The sequence below is a fragment of the Garra rufa genome, chromosome 3 (genome assembly GCF_049309525.1).
Source record: "Garra rufa chromosome 3, GarRuf1.0, whole genome shotgun sequence".
NCBI classification, from domain to species: Eukaryota; Metazoa; Chordata; class Actinopteri; order Cypriniformes; family Cyprinidae; genus Garra; species Garra rufa.
The window spans coordinates 54,906,420-54,928,692 of NC_133363.1; the positions used below are offsets into that span (position 1 = coordinate 54,906,420).

General features: G+C 36.5%; 2 protein-coding genes across 2 annotated transcripts; both read left to right on the plus strand.

Annotated features, from left to right (window-relative positions):
- Positions 1-205: 205 nt before the first annotated feature.
- LOC141331664 (E3 ubiquitin-protein ligase TRIM39-like) lies at positions 206-10,408 on the plus strand. Its single transcript, XM_073836701.1, has 12 exons — positions 206-220; positions 2,178-2,273; positions 2,362-2,595; positions 2,681-2,819; positions 2,945-2,971; positions 3,072-3,602; positions 8,135-8,736; positions 8,839-8,928; positions 9,019-9,252; positions 9,336-9,474; positions 9,611-9,637; positions 9,743-10,408. Exons 1-12 carry the CDS (start codon positions 206-208, stop codon positions 10,288-10,290), a joined length of 2,682 nt encoding a protein of 893 aa, XP_073692802.1. The 3' UTR covers positions 10,291-10,408.
- Positions 10,409-16,302: 5,894 nt separating this feature from the next.
- LOC141332227 (E3 ubiquitin-protein ligase TRIM39-like) lies at positions 16,303-21,860 on the plus strand. Its single transcript, XM_073837352.1, has 8 exons — positions 16,303-16,409; positions 16,630-16,686; positions 17,827-18,380; positions 18,508-18,603; positions 18,693-18,926; positions 19,010-19,148; positions 19,841-19,867; positions 20,000-21,860. Exons 2-8 carry the CDS (start codon positions 16,674-16,676, stop codon positions 20,545-20,547), a joined length of 1,611 nt encoding a protein of 536 aa, XP_073693453.1. The 5' UTR covers positions 16,303-16,409; positions 16,630-16,673; the 3' UTR covers positions 20,548-21,860.
- The last annotated feature ends 413 nt before the right edge of the window (positions 21,861-22,273 follow it).

The following is a 22,273-nucleotide window of genomic DNA, read 5'->3' on the forward strand; positions in this document are numbered from 1 at the left end:
ATGGTAATGGGGAAATGCACGATTTATTTTATTAAATTAAAAAACGCCTTTTCCATACTGCCTGATTACCTATGTTGACGTTTGCATCACACAACCAGCTCTATATGTGTTGCTCTTCTGACGTAGTAAACCTGTTTTGTAGCTCTGGTACAGTGTAGCACTTGCTACACGAAGTGGTCGGGTATAGTCAACGAGTCACGATAAAATGGCATGGCTTCAGGTAATGGATTAGTTTTTCTGTACATGGTAGCAGGTAATTTTTAAACTCGATACTGATATACAAACTGCCTCTTTAGGCTATAACATAGGAGGAGCTACCCTGTATCAACCTCCCGCTCTCTCTATTGAACCAACACGGAAGTGGCCTTAGTATGAAGGTAAAACAGTAGCAAAACTCTAGAGCTTGTTGATCTGAATGTGAAAACTTGTCATATTTATATTCGTATTTGTAAATGGATATTTGCACTCACAGCTGTGATCTGAAAAGCTGAATCTTTCGATTTGCACACACAGTGATCAAAACACTTTTGAAGTTGCAAATTAATAGTTACAAATGTGTAAAATGACATTCACATAAATAAAATGACAGACGCAAGTGTGTACTACATATATTATTTCGCGCATTAGTTTCACTGTGCAACCTCTAGTGGGCGAGTTCCAACCTCTCACATCTGGCAGTACAACTTCAAATCCTAGCGCTTTGACTTTTGCTACTGCTTTTTCGACATTCCTGTAGCAAAACTCATTGGTGCACTTGTAAATCAGGCATCGACCAATGAAATGTCTTTATTGACACCCTAGCCCTGCCCCCGACTCTGTTCTCTCACGCAATATCGCAAATCAGAGCTGTGAGTGCAAATTTCCAATTACAAATACTAAGGGGTGAGCGGGGCAACCAACCTAACGCGGGGTTAATTGTAACACGCGTGGTTTAAATATTTCCACACACGCTAGCATAACCAAATTTACGGTGTTTACTAGTTGCCATAGCAACACTATGCAGAGAAAAAAGAGCGCCAGAATTCAAAAGCCTTTTGAAGATATCGCTGAATATTTATTTTACCATAGTAAAAGTACATTTCTGGCTGAAGTAAACTTTTCATTTCAGTTTTAAATATTCATTTAAAATTAGACAAATCTGCTATTATTTTAATCTCCAATTTGTTATTTATCAGTTTAGATGGTTTATTAATGCTTCGCAAACCAGCAGAAGACACTAACCTGTTTTAAACTCCAGTCGCGCAGATGGGGAACGATGTAACTCTGTGTTACAATATTCCCCGCTGTTATTAAACTATGCTATTCTGTGACATTAGCGGTGCAGTTTACACGATTTACTTCTAAGGATTTCGATAAGATACCTCAAGAAACAGGTGAATAAAGGCTGACAATCAATGTTTAATGTTCAGAAGTTATTATTTCAAGTAATGTAAAGCATTTTGGCTCGTTTATGTGTGTCGTGTTCTATGAGAGCTGTGTGTGGAGGAGTTGAGTGTTCTTCTGAATATCTAAATGTGTTTCATCTATCTGTCCACATTGTTTTGAACTACTGTACAGCTGTGTGTTGCGATCAGGGCCGTTCAAAGCATTGTTGCAACGTGTTCATTGTCAAACTCCAAAATTAGATCATTTTTATTTTTTTTAAAAACGTCATTACTTCATTTGAAAAAGTTAACTCATGTATTTTACTGACAAAATATTTAAGTTTGTTGTGTATATTTTTTCCATTCGATCAGATAACATTTTAAGCTGTCATATGGTCGTGTTACAACGTGCCCCTCAGATGTTACAATGTACCCCACCTATGGGGCATGTTGTCACGTTTCACTTCCTTTCTTTTGAGGCAAATAACGAAAAACGTATACACTGTAAATATGAAACAAAGCGATATATTTTTACTAGACAAGTGTGAAAATAACGTGGATAAAAAATTGTACTCTGAACCCCACGTCGATTTACATAAACCGCGAAATTCAAAAAGTGTTAGGTTGTGCCCCGCTCTCCCCTAATTTAGCTCTCAAACGTTGCTACTGTTTTACCTTCAAAGTAGAGACCAAAGAGAAGAAGGCATGAGTTACTAACAACATTGAAACTTAGCTACTTAACCTGATTTTAAATATTCCAACAAGGTCTTTTGTCAAAAGAGTGATAAAATACGTGTTCCTGCTTGTCTATAGACTCAGCTGGTGAGGACACAGAAAGAAGTGCAGCAGATGATCCAGGACAGAATCAAAAAGATTCAAGACATCAAACACTCAGCAGAACTCAGGAAAGTCAGTTGAAGTCAGTTCAATATTTCATTGATGATCTTTTGATTTGCCTTATTACTAATGCTGATTATTTAACATCAATCTGTAACAGAAATCTACAGAGCAAGAAAAGGCAGCTGATGTTGAGCTCTTCAGCGATCTGATGCGCTCCATTGAGAGATGTCAGGCTGAGCTGCTGGAGATGATGGAGGAGAAGCAGAAAGTGGCAGAGAAACAGGATGAAGAGCTCATTCAAGAACTGCAGCAGGAAATCACTGAGCTTAAAATGAGAAACACTGAGCTGGATCATCTCTTACACACTAAGGATCACCTCCAGCTCCTACAGGTCAGTCTCTCTCTGTCTGCTCACATCACATCACATCACACTCATACTCCTCATGCTGAGAGATTTCTCCTTTCCCCTGATGTAGATTGATTCATCCCTGTACAGTCCTCCAGATACCAAGAACTGGTCTGAGATCAGAATGAACACTGATGTGAGTGTGGAGACTCTGAGGACAGCTCTGACTCAGCTGCAGGAAACTCTCAATGAGAAACTCAGTCAAAGTGGTATGTCAATACCAAATAGAGCAAAGAGATTATATTTTGCACTGTATTAAGAAAATTAGCTATTTGAAAACTGAAATGGATCACTTGCACACAAAAATGTAAAGAACTTTTGTTTATCTCTACAGTTATGAGGATGATGCAGCAGCATACAGGTTATGTGTGATCTGTTCATAAAAATAGCATATATTGTCATATTTATTCTACTAAACACTTTTAAATAATGTGATTCATATTCTCTGATCTCTCTTTCAGTGGATGTGACTCTGGATCCTGATACAGCTCATCCAAATCTCATCCTGTCTGATGATAGAAAACAAGTGAGACATGGAGACATTAAACAACAGCTCACAAACAACCCAGAGAGGTTTGATCAAAGCTTCTGTGTCCTGGGAAAAGAAGGATTCTCCTCAAGGAGATTTTATTTTGAGGTTCAAGTGAAGGGAAAGACTGGCTGGATTCTAGGAGTGATCAGAGAATCTATTAACCGGAAGGGACAGATCATAATGAGTCCTCAGGATGGATACTGGGTCGTGGGTCTGTGGAATGAGAATGAATATTGGACCTGTACTGATACCTATGTCCTCTTGTCTCTGAGAGGCAAACCGCAGAAAGTGGGGGTCTTTGTGGATTATGAGGAGGGTCTGGTCTCCTTTTATGATGTAGAGTACAGATCTCATATCTACTCTTTCACTGGTCAGTCTTTTGCTGAGAAACTCTATCCTTTCTTCAGTCCATTACCCAATGATAGACGTAAAAATTCAGCACCGCTGATCATCTCACCTGGTAATTGCAATAAATGATTTGACATTTCAAGACATGAAATACACAATGAAGATCATATTTATCTCAAAAGAGTATATATGCATTTGTAACAATAATGTTTGTAAACAAAAACAGTCATATTGTGTTTTATTGTGCACATTTATGAAAATATATCTGATATAACAGTGAAGTTAAAGATGCTAAATCAAAAGATTTTACAACTCTTGTTTATTAGTTACAGAATAGTGCTGTTTTTAAAGTTACTTTATCTTGATGTTTATTCTTTGTCCACAAGAGGGAGACAACATAATAAATACTGAAGCTTTAACAGCTTCAAAAGCTGTGCTGCAAAGACATGGGACTCAAAATAATTCATAATCATGAGTTATATTTAAAACAAAAGCAGAGTTAGTATTTTAATTCTAATGCCTTATTGGGACAGAAGGCTGAAGATTTTTAATATATCTTAAAGAAACGACAACAACCAGCTTGTTATTGAAGCATTCTAGTAATGTTAACAGCTGATATTCATTCACAGGTGTTCATTCATATGGTTGTAGCAGGGTTTATGTCTAACTACAATGAGAGTTAAAGCATGAGTTAAGTATTTAATTTTAGCATAATAGGTCATTTGTTTGCTTACAGGGATGTTGATGGTCTACCAGTTTATTGCTCGTTTATTTGAATAATCTGGTTAATTTGAATAATCTGGTTAATTTACACATGTTTATTTTGCTTTAGATTGTTTTGTACTTTATTTATTTATTTAGAAAGGCTATCCCAATTACTGTCATGATAAAAAAAAATAAACATTACCTCTAGGTAAGTCAATATAAAAAAGACTGAATAAAGTAAATAGCAGTAATTAAAGAAAAAGACTGAAATGGAATGGACCGCCAATGTGAAAAGTCAGAAAATATTCTAATGGAAATTTGATGCTTGGTACTACTGGCTGAAACCTTGGTACTACCATAAAACAAAACATGTGGCCCAGTTTGTAAAACCTTCTACTGTATGCATAATTGTAAAGTAGGTCTACTCATAATTCAAAATCCAAACACAAAATCATTAAAAAAAAAAAAAAAACTTCCTGCAATACAGCAGTATGGAAATTATTGCAAAAAAGTTTCTGCTATAAAGTCTGATTGGAATTGGAAAACACCCTCATAGAGGCCACCTACCCATAAGGGAAAACAAGGTCGTCAATACCTACTCACAGAGATTCGTTGACATTATTTGCTTATCATGCCCTCTGTAAGTCATGATAGTCGACATGAAGTGAAATGGGTGGTATTTAATAGATGAACGTGTGATGAATGTGTGAGAACAACAGCACGGTAAATAATGACACATGTATAGGCAAATTGAATAACACCAAGATCCTTCCACGGACCATGATGAAACTAGCGCGTTTCCGGTCAATAGAGTGCACATGCCCAATATTTTCTGACACATTGCAAACATAGGCACTGAAACAAAAGTCTTACAAATGTCTTTAGCGCCACACGACACAATTTATATACTGTATAAATGGCATTTCACTAGTTCGCTTTTGCATATAATAAACAGCGTAAAAGTTAAGCGTGTTTGGCATGCTGTCCGGGAGAGGGCTCCGAGCTCGGTAGTCATTCCCGAGCCCGGGGCACTCCCCCTGCCCAGGGAGAGGGGTCCGAGCTCGGCCTTTGGCCCGAACCCAATAGCGCTCCCCCCCTAGCTGGAGGTGAAGAGAAAATAAAAAAGAGGAGGGGGGGGGGGGGATGCTGGAATCAGAGATAGCTGAAGATAGGACTGCTTGATTATTTAAAGGGACTGTAGTAATTGGATAGGGAGAGTGATTGGATAGGGAGTGATTGCTGATGATGAATTGGCCGTGTTAATTATCTGCGCGAGCTCCTCCTGAAATTTGTTAATGAAACATCACTTAATAAATGTTTTTGATGTCATCAATGTTTAGAGTTCCTATGTTGTAACTTGTTTGTCACATTTATCTAAAACCAGCCTAGGCTGGTTGGCTGGTTTAAGCTGGAAGTAGCCGGTTTTAGCCGGGCTCCCAGCTGGACCAGGGTGGTTTTAGGCCCCGTTTACACGAAGGGAAAACGCAGATATTTCCCTGCGGTTTGGCCTCTCATTTACACGAAAACCCCGTTTTTATCACAGAAAACGATTATTTCTAAAAACTCCGGCCAAAGTGGATAAATTAGAAAACGCCGTTTTCACGTTGTAGTGTGGACTGTGAAAACGGAGGCTTTTGAAAATGATGACGCATATTTATAGTCATGTGACGCATATTGTACCAATAAATATCTATGTTTACACCAGTAATTGTGCCTGTGCTATTCACACACTGCTGCTAAAGAGATTTACCTTGTACACTCTTCAAATTACAGTCCTAAAATGATGACAGAAATTTTACTCACAGTTGCTGTCCTGCAAAACATGACGACAACTGCTTTTCAGATAAAATATGAATGAGCGTGATATAGACGCGTCAGTGGATAATGAGATATTTCCGTAAATTATCCCGCCAGAAGAATTGCGTGAAAACTTATTACGTCTGTATAATTTTGGAGGCTTTACGCATGCGCAGTAAGGCGAATTTGATGTTTTCCTACGTTTCAGTGTGGATGAGAAACTTTTGGAAAACGCTTGGAAACGCTAGTGTGGACGGAGAGCGTTTTAAAATTAAAACTCCGTTTTCAAATGTATCCGGATTAATGTAAACGTAGCCTTAGCTGATTGTTTTCCAGCGTGGCCAGACTGGAAAAGTGGCCAAAACCCCTCTAAAACCAGCCTGCTGACCAGCTATGACAAGCTAAAACCAGGCTGGTTGACCAGCTACAACCAGCCAACAGGGGTTGGCAGTGGAATGGGAAAACGGGTCTCGAACTGACATGATTTTAACGTAGGCCCAGCGTTTTTAGAACGGTCAAATGCATTTTCGCGTGAAAAACAAAAAAGTGGCGCAATGGAAAAACGCTTTCTGTATGAAAGGCTCTTGATGGATAAATCCATCCTAAGATAAATGTTTCCTACGGTGCCCGCCAGGGGACACCTTCGGTTCACTTATGTTTGTCGTGGCCACGACATATAAACTCGTGGGAACGTGATATTATGTCGTGGCCACGAGATATTAATTCGTGGGAACGTCATATTATGTCGTGGCCACGACAAACATAAGTGAACCGAAGGTGTCCCCTGGCGGGCACCGTAGTTTTCTCCTAAAAGGTGTGAAAAAAACTTAACAAATGTGCCTTATGACACTAAAACCGCCAGGTGGCGGCAAAGCCTTGTTTTAATAAATAATTATTTGCTCGTCCAGTTAAAGGGTTTACAGAGGGGATGCTTTTTACAAAGACTGTAAAAAAGGCTTTTTGTCCTTTTTTTCAACAAGGAATCCCCCCTCAATTCAGGTTCTGACTGTGAGTGATATTCAGAAAAACGAGCAGATTCGCTGTGAACTTTCAGCTAGATCTTTTTAATTCTAATGCTCTTGTGAAACAGTCAGAATCCACATTCTTTATATAAGTACATTGAAGTTGTATACAGTTTAATGCAATACACTCCATAAAAACTGGAACTAAAGTCTGAAGGTAGGTAGATCTGGAAGTCTGCAGGTAGGTAAATCTCCAGGAACAGGATTGGGGACGCCAGCTGTGTACATATAAAATTGATCAACTAGATAAGGTACAATTTGTGATTGTGCTCCTCCCGAACCTGTTAATAAAACATCTTATGAAACGTCAGGGTCAAAGTCTGAATTGTTCCAGACAGAATAGGAGCCTATGATGGACAACAGGCTTTAATATCCTTATCATATTTTTAGAAAACAACCAAAATTCTAATTAAAGCTCTCCAAGACCTGATATTCACTCACAGGTAAGTTTTGGAAATATATGAAATATCTCATATTTTTCTCATGTTTGTTGCTGAGCCTAGTTCACAGACTGAACAAATTAAAAACAGCACTTTGTGGGTTAGATGTGGAAATTGCATAACTAAATATATTTTGATGTGTTTAGGAATTCTTCTTACTTCTAATAAGGTAAAACACTTATTTTGAATAATTTAACTCAGTTTTTAGTAAGTAATTGTTAAAAGCTGTATACGGAAGTGGATGTGATCTGTTTTGCCTCCTTGAATTTATTTTGTAAAGTGCTTCCATTGATATGTAAAATCATTTTAAATGGTAACAATAAAATGTTACAAATAGAGTGGTTTTAAAATTACATTGTGCTTCTGGGGTCATCATGTTTACTGAATAGCTTTAAAATACCCCTTTATTGCCTTGATTTGAGAAAGGGGTGGGGATTTCATGCTGTAAAATGATATATTTGCTCTGCTTTATTTTTCCCTGATGAGGCCTACAGAAAAGTAGAGCAATGGCAGTCACAAAAATACAGAGCATGGATGACCCTCCATGTAAGTCAATTGCTGAAAGTTTGACTGAATAAAGCAAACGATAAAAAGAACTGTAAAATCTTAGCATCATGTCCAGTGACATTTATTTTTTACTCTACAAGTAATAATACCTAATGTGTAGACATGAATTGCAGATGATACATTTTTATTATTTCTCTTGTTTTCAGATCTGTCATCCTCCAGTGGTCCTCTGGCTGAGGAGCTTCAGTGTTCAGTGTGTCTGGATGTGTTCACTGATCCAGTTACTATTCCATGTGGACACAACTTCTGTAAGAGCTGCTTGAACCAGTGCTGGGAAAAGAGTCAGAACTGCATCTGTCCATTTTGTAAAGAAACATTCAGTAAAAGACCTGACCTCAAGATCAACACAGCACTCAGACAAGTTGCGCAACTCTTTAAGAAAAAGCCTAGTGTAGTAAATCAGTGTAGTAAATCTGATGTTCTCTGTGACGTTTGTGATAAAAGAAAGAAGAAAGCCCTAAAATCCTGCCTGCTGTGCCAGGCTTCTTTCTGTGAAACTCACCTAGAGTTTCATCACAAAGTCTATTTAAAGAAACACAAACTGATGGACCCTGTGAGGAACATGAAGGACTACATATGCCAGAAACACGAGAGACCTCTGGAGCTGTTCTGTAGAGATGATCAGATGCGTGTATGTGTGTTTTGCACTCATGGAGACCACAAAACTCACAACACTGTTACTCTAGACGAGGAGAGTAAAATGAAAAAGGCACGAGTTACTAACAACATTGAAACTTGTTCCAAAGCCCTGATTTTATAGTCAAAAGATGGAAAATGTTGATGTGATCAAAATGTTTCTGTCTGTCTATAGACTCAGCTGATGAAGACACAGAAAGATGTGCAGCAGATGATCCTGGACAGAATCAGGAAGATTCAAGACATTGAATACTTTGCAGAACTCAGACAAGTGATCTGAAGATGTTCAGTCTTTAATGAATAATGTTTTATTTTGACACTGTAAATTAAGATGAGTACTTAAAATAAAACTGTTTTTCAGAAAAGCACAGATCGAGTAAAAGCAGCTGATGTTGAGCTCTTCAGCGATCTGATGCGCTCTATTGAGAGATGTCAGGCTGAGCTGCTGGAGATGATGGAGGAAAAGCAGAAAGCGGCACAGAAACTAGATGAAGAGCTCATTCAAGAGCTGCAGCAGGAAATCACTGAGCTCAAGATGAGAAACACTGAGCTGGATCATCTCTTACACACTGAGGACCACCTCCAGCTCCTACAGGTCAGTCTCTCTCTGTCTGCTCACATCACAGGACAACACTCACACTCCTCATGCTGATGGATTTCTCCTCTCTCCTGCTGTAGATTTATCCATCCCTGTGCAGTCCTCCAGATACCAGGAACTGGCCTGAGATCAGTATGAACACTGATGTGAGTGTGGAGACTCTGAGAAGAGCTCTGACTCAACTGCAGGAAACTCTAGATGAGAAACTCAGTGAAACGGGTAAGTCAACAATAAATACAGGACACAGATCATTAGATGCTATTGTTAGAATTAGTAAATTTATGTGAGACACATGCAATAGTTTTGTACATAAAAATTTGAAAATCTTTTATTTTATGATTGTTTGACTTCACAGTGTTGAGGAGGATGCAGCAGTATGCAGGTACAATGTGTGATTTTTACTCTTGACATACGTAGTATGATAGTTTACATGAAGATCTTAAAATATAGTTAAAATATAACTAATTTTATCTGATTTCTCTCTTAGTGAATGTGACTCTGGATCCTGATACAGCTCATCCATATCTGATCCTGTCTAATGATAGAAAACATGTGAGACATGGAGACATTAAGCATGAACTCCCAGATTACCCAGAGCGGTTTAATTACAGTGCCTGTGTCCTGGGAAAAGAGGGATTCTTGTCAGGTAGATTTTATTTTGAAGTGCAGCTGAAGAGAAAGACTAAGTGGGATTTAGGAGTGGCCAGAGAATCTATTAACAGGAAGGGACCGATCACAGTGAGTCCTCAGGATGGATACTGGGCTGTGGCTCTGAGGGACGGGAGTGATTATTGGGCTTGTGCTGATTCATGTGTCCACTTGTCTCTGAGAGTGAAACCGCAGAAGGTGGGAGTGTTTGTGGATTATGAGGAAGGTCTGGTCTCCTTCTATGATGTGAAGTCCAGATCTCATATCTACTCTTTCACTGGTCAGTCCTTCATTAATAGACTATATCCATATTTTTGTCCCTTTCCTAATGATACTTGTAAAGATTTCGCACCAATGACCATCTCACCTGTTACTTACAATAAATGAATATATGAGCCAGATTTGAAAAACAGTACTTTATTTTCATTGTTAAAGACATATTCATTGGAAAGTATATACTGAAAAAATGTTATAGTGTTTTCCATCTGCTTTTTTAGCTTTGCAAATCTGCATAGTCTGTAATATTCTCCAAAAAAATAAAAATGTAAACGTTTGCACAGTTTGAGAATTTTGTCAGTAAACATCTGAATGATTCAGAGTGGATGGGTGAAAGTGTTGTATTCAGATAACACTAATTTCAAGCTCTTTGGCATCAACTCGTCATGTTTGGAGGAGGAGGAATGCTGCCTATAACCCCAAGAACACCATCCCCTCCGTCAAACATAGAGGTGGAAACATTATGCTTTGGGGGTGTTTTTCTGCACCGGGACTGGACAACTGCACCGCATCAAAGGATCTCACTGTCAAATCTTGGGTGAGAACCTCCTTCCCTCAGCCAGGGCATTGAAAATGGGTCATCATTGGGTATTCTAGCATGACAATGACCCAAAACACATTGCCAAGACAACAAAAGAGTGGCTCAAGAAGAAGCACATTAAGGTCCTGGAGGGGCCTATACAAAGCAAACACAGCAACGTTGTAAAAACGTTTTTTTCACGTTGTGAAAAGGTTGTGATAACGTTTTTTTTCTACGTATTTAATACGACAAATGTCGGGTTTTTTAAATGTTATAATACGTTTTTTCACAACGTTGTAAAAACGTTTTTTATTACGTCTGTATGTCTCCTTCGAACGTTTTAAAAACGTACTTACCACGTCCAAACTGGTACTTTACATCAGTGGTTCTCAATCCTCGTCCTGGGGGACCCCTGCTCTGCACATTTTGCATGTATCCCTTATGTAACACACCTGATTGAGATTATCACCTAATTAAGAGAGAGATCTATGAACTGAACTAACGAGCTGATGATCTCAATCGGGTGTGTTAAATAAGGGAGACATGTAAAATGTGCAGAGCAGGGGTCCCCCAGGACCAGGATTGAGAACCACTGCTTTACATGCTATATTAAATCTGTATATTGATCTTAATACCAGCACTTTTTTTACATTTCATCTTACTGATACCGTTGCTGACATCGTCGATTTTATTAGCCTATTAACATATGTAGGCCTAATAATTGATTCTACACACAAATTTTGTCACTCATCATATTTATTCACAAAATATAAAAATATGATACTTAAACAAGACAAATGTATAAATATATACCAATAAAACAAAATGGTTTCAAATAAAGTACAACATATGAAAATTATGCAATGCACAAACAATGCATAAACAACGTTCAAGAAATTTCAGGGCATATACATATTTTAACAGAAAAAAAGCAGAATTGTATTTGCAAAATGTAAAAAAACCACCAAATTATATGACTCTAGTACAGAGAGCAGGTTACGAACATTAAAAAAATATGGTTATTATAGCAATTCTATGGTAACCACAAATTAACCATGGTTTTATAAAAACACAGTTTTAACTATGGTTATACAAATGGTAATCAATACGGCAAAAAAGGTAGGACTAAGGGTTGGGTTTAGTAGTAGGTAAAAAAAATAAAAAACAGTAAAAACATTTTTTTTTAATGCTTAAGAGCAATTAACATTCATATCCTAAATAAGGCACATTCCCTATTCTTGCATTATTTGTGTTCATGTAATATCTGCATGCACCAAATACTGAGGAGAACAAATAGCAGACAGCAATCCATATGAGAAGTCTGGTGTGGACAGTGGATCTGGGACTTATGTCCAGATTGACACAGCATTTCTTGTTTATCTGTCATTCTCAAACTGCCCTGAAATACAATTTAAACATCAACAATGATTGTTATAAATATAACACAAGTCTCTTATATTCACAGTGCTCAGTACTTTTTTATATCAACTTGTTTTCTCATTACATACACATTAAAAATTCAAAAGATATTTGATATTTCTTTGATATATTACTTTTTTTTTATTAATAAATGGTGTGTATGAGGTTTTACTTTCTAGTCAGATGGGTCATAGCGCCTTGGAAATGCTCTTCAACAGGAGGTCCACTCCAACTTTGCAGCACTGCCATTAGCATGGAAGAATCTAACGTTAAGAACATAAACAATTTGTCACAGACAACAATATGTAATATACAATGTCAGGTTTATTAGAAATAAACAAACTAGAATTTAGGTGAAATGCAGAGAAGAGAACAATATGAAGAATATACCAATTTAGTAATCTTCATACAGTGTCACTTACAATATGTTTGGAAGTCAAAGCCTTCTTAAAATCAGAATCAGAATGAGCTTTTATTGCCAGGTATGTTTACACATACTAGGAATTTGTTTTAGTGACAGCAGCTCCACAGTGCAACAGAGTGACAGTGACAAGACAAAACATAGATTATAAAAAAGAACAATATACAAGTACACAAGACAAAGTGCAAAGTGCAAAATAGCAAAAACACAATATACACAATATACAGATTATGCCATTACTATGTACAGGTAATAAATAATTAATAAATAACTTACATCTGACGCTCCTAAAATCAAAGTACATTTTTTAATCAATATTTAATTTTAGCGTGATCAAAACTTGCTTTAGCTCATTTTCAAGCTCCATGTAACTTAAAGTCCCCCTGAAATCAAAATTAAAGTTTTTTGGCTTTTCGTATGAATATATTACCCTTAAGATTATCTATAAGCTAGTATGCTTTAAAACAATGACAAAATTCGCGTTCACAAGATATGGGCATTCAAAACTTACAGTCTCGTCACTTCCGCCAATATGAATCAACAATTTTGATATCACCGTGCACTTCAGCTACTTATCAAATGTTCTGTCCAATCAAATGCTCTCTAGAGTCCGTAGTATCCCGCCCCCTACACAAAGACGCAATACACGAGCAGATCATATGCACTCATATGTGCGATCGGCATGTATTAAACTACACAGCCTCAGCATGATTATGATTTTGTTTTAGCAAGAGTTTCATATTGAATCTGTGGGGTAATTTATCAGTCTGTAGCTGTCATAAGCTCACAAATGCGGCTTTACCAAGCTGGAGCTCCAGCTCCCCCTCGCTGGAGGTAATGGGTGGAGATAGACTCCTAACCACACCCTAACCCTACCCCTTACCCTGTCCCTAAACATAACTCCACCCATTGTCCACACAGAGGTGGAGCTGGACATCCAGAGAGGTGGAGCTGGAGGCCATTTGGCTCTGCAGTGAGCACTTGAGCTCAACGGCTCTGACCCGAGCAGATATATCAATGGAATGCTATTGGCTATTCAAAATAAGTGGGCGGGGCGGGGCGAAATTTTTTTGTTTCAGTTAAAAGTACGTCACCACATAGAATAATGCTGCGTGTTTCAAGCCACTTCAGTGGACCTTTAAGTGACCTCACCGATCAAAATTTTTTTTCCTTTTTTTCTGTTCATCCACTGACAAATTGCCAGCAATATTTACAAAATAAAAAAATAAAAACCTGTCATTTAAACATAATATGTGATTAAAAGCGAAAACGTTATTAAATAAGTGCTAAAGTCTATAGCTAGCCTACGTTAGCCTAACGGTTGAGATGCTAACGGACTTTTTCGGAAGACAATAAACCACTTCTATAAGGTATGTATTCAACAGAAACATGTATATTAAACGTAAGGAAGTATGAGAAACATCTGTATGTATTATTTGTGTAATTTTAGGGACAAAACTTACCTTAAAACAGTGTGACAAGCAGATGTTTGCTCCGCTTGTTGTTTGAGTTGATGCCCCGTTTCCATGGTAACTATCCGGTCCAGTTTAAATGCAACTGAAATGTTCGATGCGCATGCACGTTTAAAAATGCAGCGTTTACACATACATGAAGTACAACGTTACATACAGATGGAGTGAATTATCAGAATGATAGATAAAGTTTCCTGAAACATGATAACATATTGTGTAAGTGGATAGTGTAGGCCTAATCAAATTTATTTATTTATTTATTTACTTACTTATTTATTTATTTGACGGAAAACAGTATTGCAAAACACATTAAAAACAAACGTAGTTTTGGCACGATAGTATTTTGGTACTTTCATCTTTCGTGACGTTAAAAAATATAGGCTATATTGGAAGAGACAGATGAGACTGCCTAACTTTTTATGTTCAGCCTGCAGTGACTGCGATTTTAATATTTTCTCACTTTTATGACCAATATCGATTCATAAATCCCAGTCGATCTTTTGGTCTATGCTTTCGGTTCATGAATGAACACATATGCCTCCCATCCAATAGCCTAAATCGCTTTGTGCTACGTTTGATATCTCAGATTTCAAATTATGTCCATTTCATTAGGAAATTTAAAGCAATAAATACCGTTTTGGCGCTCTTTAATGTGGATTATTGGATCCGAATATCAATTAAATGAGCAAAAACAACTGAAAGGATTCACAAATAAGTTTTTTTGCTCATCTATTACTCAGTCACTGAATGCTGTTAATGATATTTTACTTTAGCCTAATGTTTACACAAACAGATAGTTTTTGCAAGGTTGTATTTGGGTACTTTAAAATAACGTTTTAAAAAGTTTTATTCCAACGTGTATATTACGTTATTTTAACACCTAAAACGTCCCCAGAAAGTTGCAGTTTGGTCTGGTTTTCTTTTTGTAGTAGACAAACGTGATATTTACGTTATTAAGAATACTTAAAGACAACATACCAGGTTGGTAGCTTTACAACGTTTCTAAAACGTTTTATTTTGGTTACATTATTTTTTATTAAAAAAAAAAAACGTTTTAAAAACGTTTTTAAAACGTTGTACTACAACATTACCTAATTGCAATCATAATGCAACGTTGTGGAAAGTTGTAAAAACGTTTTGTGTTTGCTGGGTAGCCAGTCTCCAGACCTGTGAACAGAGCTGTTTTAGACAAGGTAAAAAGAGTGTTGTTTTACACTATTGAAAAATTTCAATCAAAGTATGTTGTCGACTTTCCAATAAGACCCTAAAGAATCATATCAACTTCAAAATGGGCGTCCAATGACCCATTTAATCATAGAAAAATTTGTTCTATATAAACAGAACATGATGGTGTAGTTTATCCTGAGATAAATGTTTTCTTCTAAGAGGTGCTACACAAAGTTAATGACGTATGGCCTACACTCCACTCTTTTCAACCACTGTTCTCTTTCTATGCTGTTAGTTGTTATGCATGTTCTGTTAATGGTTTTATTTTACCAAGAATATTCAGAGCAATACAAATGTGCTTTATGATGCTTGTGTGATATAGAAAAATGAAAACTTGCTTGAGCTTGTGCACAGGCAGCTCATTGCAGAATTGCATTCTGATTTTAATATTTAATTTGCATGATCAATTTTACATAATACATAACATTATAATCTAACAGGATTCAGAACAATCCAGAACAATGAGCAGGTTTGCAGTGATCTTTCAGGTAGAGCATTTTAATCCTAATGTCCTTTGTCATAGAAACAGTCAGAATTCCGTGTTGCGAATTCACATGCTTTATATAACTATATTGAAGTTGCATACAGTTTAATGTAAAACACTCCATAAAAACTCCATATAAGACACGAGACAGGATCAAAGTCTGAATTGTTCCAGACAGGGAAGCCTACTGATAGACAACATTCTTTAATGTGCTTATTGTTTTTTGAAAAACAACCAAAAAATGAATTGGATCTATGTGATATTCACTCACAGGTAAGTTATGGAAATATATGAAACATGTCTTAATTTTCTAATGTTCGTTGTTGGGCAGCATGTGAACAGTTTTGTCGTGGTAATATATTTCTAAAACGTTTCAAAGAGACACTGTAACATGATAAAAAACGTTAGAAATACGTTTCTGCAGTGTTGCGAAGATAACGTATTTATTACGTAGAAAAATAAAATACGCAGAATAACGTTATCACAGGTGAAAAAAACACTTTTGTTTGCTGGGTGGGCGTGGCTTCTGAAGGCACACTTGAATGTGACCGCGGGCTGAGGGCGGGTTTCTTTGAAAATGAAACTAAACTCATACAACAGTCTGTAAGCTTTTAAAACTCTTTAATAAACAGGATATTTAGGACTCATTCAAAGACGAATGTGAACACAGCTGATACTCACTCACAGGTAGGCTACATGATGGACATGTAAGAGAGATTTACCTAAACTCGTTTAATATGTTAAGAATGTTGTAGGCCTACTACGTCTAAGTAGAATACACAGTAAAACAAGTACACGTCGTTAATTCGGACAATTACAAATAATGCAATATAATTAATTTGTATTTGATTTTGACTTTTAGAAACCTAAAACACTGGCATGATGTGAAAAGTGATTTTTTTTTCAGTGACATAATCAAAACAAAGACAAGCGAGGAGACGGAGTACAGACATGACATCTTCAAGTAAGTGATGTGAGAGAGAATGAATAAATGAATGAAAATAAGAGTTTTACTTGGGTAATAATATTCTTTGTAGGCTATATTCCTACCATATTCATTCCCAGTTTGGGGGGTAACGCATTACAAGTAGCCTAACGTTTTTCCAAGGAACTAGTAAAGTAACGCATTACGTTTTAACTGACAAGAAAATATCTGAGTTACTTTCTCAAATAAGTAACGAAAGTGCCCCCCCCCCCCATTTCATTGATTAAAAGCTCTCCTGTCATTGTAAAATGTTACTTTAGTTCTAGAATAAATATGAAAAGTACAGTATTTCTCAAAAAAAAAAAAAAAAAAAAAAGTGAAATTCAGCGCAAACCTGCAAAAATTTAAAATAATACAAATATCCTTTATGTATTTAATCCCAATTTATTAACCAATGTCTTTGCTGCCGACCTTTGATGATCCAATTCGTCCATACTAATAAGCAAAAATTACTCAAGATAATCTAATTTGTTTTCCTTTTTTCCTTTTTTTATTGCTGAAGAGTTTACATTTTTGCTTCTGCGGTCTACTGTACAGACATGAATTTACTTTTCTCTAAGCCCGAGGCTTTTGGTGTGAAAAGGCTTTTACATTTGGATTGGAAAGTAATGCCAAAGTAACGTAATGCATTACTTTCCATAAAAAGTTACTAAGTAACGTATTTGGTTACTTTTTTATGGAGTATCTCAGTATTGTAATTCATTACTTTTAAAAGTAACTTTCCCCAACACTGTTCATTCCTGTCTTCAAATGTAAAAGTGCTCAAAGAGCACTGATTTGAAGTCAAACAGCACTGGGATTTAACTGTTTGTATACATTTCTAAAATCTTAATATCTTACATTACTGTGGCATTTAGCAGATTAGAACTGGCCAATAATATATTTAGCATTTTGTGACAATACACACAATCAAGCAATTGAGATTTGCTCTGTATTACCTTATGTTGGTATATCAGAGAGTCCTTGTTTATTAAACTTTTGAGCAAAATAATACTTGCTGTCTTGATGTTGGTCTGTGGTTATATTTGAAAAAGTACACTTTAGAATGTTTTTTTGCTTAATTATATGTTCAGATGTGAACCGCAGGTGACATATTTTCATTATTTCTCTTTTTTTCAGCTATGTCATCTATCAGCGGTCCTCTTTCTGAGGAGCTTCAGTGTTCAGTGTGTCTGGATGTGTTCACTGATCCAGTCAGCACTCCATGTGGACACAACTTCTGTAAGAGCTGCTTGAACCAGTGCTGGAACAACAGTCGGGACTGCATCTGTCCAATCTGTAAAGAAACATTCAGTAAAAGACCCGACCTCAAGATCAATACAGCACTTAGAGAGGTTGTACAACTTTTTCAGGAAAAGTTTAGTCTTAGTAAAACTGATGTTCTCTGTGACGTCTGTGATGAAAGAAAGATGAAAGCTCTGAAGTCCTGTCTGGAGTGTCAAAACTCATACTGTGGAACTCACCTGGGGCCTCATCAGAGAGACCTGAACCTAAAGAAACATAAACTGATGGACCCTGTGAAGAATATGGAGGACTTTATTTGTCAGAAACACAAGAGACCACTGGAGCTGTTCTGTAGAGATGATCAGATGTATGTGTGTGTTTTTTGCACTGACGGAGACCACAAGACTCACAACACTGTTCCTCTAGAGGACGAGAGTAAAGAGAAAAAGGCATGAATTACAACACTGAAACTTACTTTAATAACCTGATTTTACATTTTCCAACTAAATCTTTTGTGACAAGATGGAAAATCTATGCTGAGTAATAAAACATGTTTGTGTTTTTGCATGTCTATAGACTCATCTGATGAAGAAACAGAAAGACATGCAGCAGATGATCCAGGACAGAATCAAGAAGATTCAAGACATCAAAGACTCATCAGAAATGAGAAAAGTGAGTGCAATATGTTCAATACATGATGATCGTTTGATTTGCCGTATTACTAAAACTAGATTAGTTAAAATAAATCTGTTATTTTACAGAAATGTACAGTACAAGAGAAAGCAGCTAGTGTTGAGCTATTTAGCGATCTGATGCACTCTATTGAGAGATGTCAGGCTGAGCTGCTGGAGATGATGGAGGAGAAGCAGAGAGCAGCAGAGAAACTGGATAAGCAGCTCATTGAAGAGCTGCAGCAGGAAATCACTGAGCTCAATATGAGAAACACTGAGCTGGATCATCTCTTACACACTGAGGACCACCTCCAGCTCCTACAGGTCAGTGTCTCTCTGTCTGCTCACATCACAGGACAACACTCACACTCCTCATGCTGAGAGATTTCTCCTCTCTCCTGCTGTAGATTGACCCATCCCTGTGCAGTCCTCCACACACCAGGAACTGGCCTGAGATCAGTATGAACACTGATGTGAGTGTGGAGACTCTGAGGAGAGCTCTGACTCAACTGCAGGAAACTCTACATGAGAAACTCAGTCAAACTGGTAAGTTAATATCAAATACAGCATAGATTTTATGTTGAGTGTAACTGTGTTTTGTAAGGAAATCAATAGTTAAAAAGTTAAAACTGAAATTGAACAATCAAACAATAATTCTAACACTGAAGCAAAGTTCATTCAAGCAAGTAAAAATGACTTTAATTTAAATATTTCTCTCATCTTTGTTGCCAGGTTACATATGTTTACAAAATGTTTTATTAAGTTATAGTAAACTTCTATGTAAATATATTGTTATACATGTAATGTAAAACAAACACAAGTTATAAACTATATAACTTGTTAATTTGTTTTGCAATAATATTCTTGGAAATCTTCTACAAAAGGACCACTCAGATGTGTGTGTTATTTCCTACATTATGGGGACCAAGCGTACAAGTATAGAATACATGTAGCAGTAGATTTTGACCTTGTGGTGACATTTCTTGGTCCATATGAGGAAACAAGCTTATCAATCATACAGAATGACAATCTAAAATAGCAGAAACTTTTTTTGTGAGGGGCAGCTTCAGGTTAAGGAAGTAGAAAATAAAGTTTATATAGTATAAAAATCATTATGCCTATGGAATGTCCCTGTAAAACATGAAAACAGTGTGTGTGCATGTATATGAAACATAGCTCCTGTAGTACATGAATGTTAAGATCTCTTCATTGTCTGTGATTATTATTTGTCTTTGCAGTGTTGAAGAGGATGCAGAAGTATGCAGGTACAATGTGTCATCTGCTCTCCCACACAACAAAACACTCACAAACATTCAATGAACACCGAATAAATAGTTAAAATGTGAAAATGATTGTATTGTGAAGATGTGATTCATATTCTCTGATCTCTCTTTCAGTGGATGTGACTCTGGATCCTGATACAGCTCATCCAAATCTCATCCTGTCTGATGATGGGAAACAAGTGAGACATGGAGACATTAAACAAAAGCTCCCAAACAACCCAGAGAGGTTTGACTGCTGCACCTGTGTCCTGGGAAAAGAGGGAGTCTCCTCAGGGAGATTTTATTTTGAGGTTCAGGTGAAGGGAAAGGCTAAGTGGGATTTAGGAGTGGCAAGAAAGTCTATTAACAGAAAGGGAAAGGTCACTGTGAATCCTCAGGATGGATACCGGGTTGTGGGTCTGTGGAATGAGAATGAATATTGGACCTCTACTGATTCCTATGTCTCTCTGTCTCTGAGCGTGAAACCCCAGAAGGTGGGGGTATTTGTGGATTATGAGGAGGGTCTGGTCTCCTTCTATGATGTGGAGTCCAGATCTCATATCTACTCTTTCACTGGTCAGTCTTTCACTGAGAAACTCCATCCTTTATTCAGCCCATGTCGTAATGAGAAAGGTACAAATTCAGCCCCACTGATCATCTCACCTGTTAATTATAATCAATAAATGTATGCATTTTCATCATTTAGAAAAACTTCAGTTAATGGGCAAAATGACATATGTTCTTTCTGAACTAGTTTATTTTCTTTAATACTGCAAATCCCAAATTTTATGATAAAAAAGTTAAAATGTCCACAAAATATGTCTTTTTCTCTTCACCTGTAAAAGTAAAATTGCATTGTAAATTCACCTTGCTGGTTTAAAATCAAAACTAATTTAAATGGTATCTGAATTAAAGGAGTAGTTCACTTTCAGAACAAAAATTTACAGATAATGTACTCACCCCCTTGTCATCCAAGATGTTCATATCTATCAGTCGTAAGGAAATTATGTTTTTTGAGGAAAACATTTCAGGATTTCTCTCCATATAATGGACTTCTATGGTGCCCCCGAGTTTGAACTTCCAAAACGCAGCTTCAAATGGCTCTAAACGATCACAGCCGAGGAAAAAAGGGTCTTATCTAGCAAAACGATTGGTTATTTTCTAAAAAGAATTACAATTTATATACTTTTTAACCTCAAATGCTCACCTTGTCTAGCTTTGTGTAGAGATAAAAAGTAGTTAAATTGTAAATGTTTTTAGAAAATAACCCATCGTTTTGCTAGAAAAGACCCTTCTTTCCTCGGCTGGGATTGTTTAGAGCCCCTTGAAGCTGCATTTTGGAAGTTTAAACTCGGGGGCACCATAGAAGTCCATTATATGGAGAAAAATCCTGAAATGTTTTCCTCAAAAAACATAATTTCTTTGTGACTGAAGAAAGAAAGACACGAACATCTTGGATGACAAGGGAGTGACATTATCTGTAAATTTTAGTTCTGAAATTGAACTACCCCTTTAAGTGCTTTAGCTCTTTCTAGAGCTAGATTATACTGATGTTGCATGTAAACGTCATAATTAAAGTATGAATATGACCATGCATAATCAGGTAAAGTGTTGTCTGTATCAGTCAGATTTTGTTTAATATTGTTAAAGGTTTTAAATAGAAACATGTAGACTATTAATAAATTATATAAGGATGTGGTAATGTTACTCACACATCCAGCTGTTTATGATATCATGTTTGACTACATGCTGCAACATATACCATGCCCATCATGCATTAACAGAATATAAGGCCAAAAAATTATTTCGGTAGTGACAAAAGGAAACAAACTTATAATTGGGGGAAATATTTTTTTTAGTAGGCTACAGTTTGTATTTTAGTATGTTTAGTTGTGTTTTAGTATGCAAAAATGTGGTGGTTACCAAAACATTACTGTAATTACCGAAAATGTTCTGCTACGACCAAAACAGGGAATGTTTTGTCAAAAATAAAGTATACTGAATTATCAACTAAAATGCTATGATGTTATTTTTGGTTCAATGTTTATTCAAATTAATGAATTCTGAACTTTGAAATCAGTAATCAACTTTTTGTCTTTTACAAAAAAAATAATTGGATTCAAAATACAACAAATCTCATAAATTACACTTGAAATATCGTTAAATATGTACTTGTTACTGATTTACCTCTAAAGACATTTTAATAAAATAGCAAAAATATATATTTACCATGTAGATGTAAGCAAAATCTTAATAAGATCTCAATGTATCTCAATATAACCCTTCCAACTAAATTATGTAGGCCTATTACTGTGTTTTGGTAGTGACAAATTTGGGGACAGGACAAATATTCCAAAACTTTCTGAGAACAGAATATGAAACCTTAAATGCACAATTACTAGAAATGTG